The sequence below is a fragment of the Aphanomyces invadans genome (assembly GCF_000520115.1).
Source record: "Aphanomyces invadans strain NJM9701 unplaced genomic scaffold supercont1.1, whole genome shotgun sequence".
NCBI lineage: Eukaryota > Oomycota > Saprolegniomycetes > Saprolegniales > Verrucalvaceae > Aphanomyces > Aphanomyces invadans.
This window is the reverse complement of record NW_008580146.1, coordinates 2,731,204-2,731,751: the sequence shown is the minus strand read 5'-3', so window position 1 is coordinate 2,731,751 and position 548 is coordinate 2,731,204. Positions and strand designations below refer to the sequence as shown.

Below are 548 nucleotides of genomic sequence, written 5' to 3'. Positions count from 1 at the left end.
ATAATAATTTTACTGTACACGGGCTACATTTCAATCCTGAATTTGGCACTACCTGCAATATGCAATATCAAGAAATATATTACTTCATACGAGGAATACAACTATTGGAGGTATTTCTTGCTAATCATCGCCATCACTGTCACATGCGCTTGAGGACGACATGCCGTCGTCAGAGGATGTGTCGCACTCATTTTCATGGCGACTTTGGTTTGAAGCGTCTGATTCAGCATCCCGCAGAGCGCGATCAAGTCTGAATAGCTTCTCTATCGACGGAACTATGGTGTTGTGGATGACTTCTGTGTCCAACGCATGAAAGTCTTTGTCTAGGCGATCTCGTACATCTTGAAATGTCGTTGTTGAGGTATAGGCACGTCCCACCGATCCCTTGACGTTTACCCACACCATCTCGATAGGCTGCAGCTCAGAAAACCCGGGGGCAGAGTAGACAACATGATGCCCCCGAGCTTTGGCCATTTCGACAACAACAGGAAGGACGTGTTCGTCCAAGTGCTTCTTCAGCGCCTTCCATATCGTTGTCTTCAGGTCCG

At 47.1% G+C, this 548-nt stretch overlaps 1 protein-coding gene across 1 annotated transcript; it reads right to left on the bottom strand.

The window, feature by feature from the left end:
• Positions 1-323: 323 nt before the first annotated feature.
• H310_00824 (hypothetical protein) lies at positions 324-474 on the bottom strand (the record flags this gene model as incomplete). The annotated part of the gene is made up of 2 exons (XM_008863746.1): positions 324-341; positions 397-474. 2 exons carry the CDS (start codon positions 472-474, stop codon positions 324-326), a joined length of 96 nt encoding a protein of 31 aa, XP_008861968.1.
• Between the last annotated feature and the right edge of the window lie 74 nt (positions 475-548).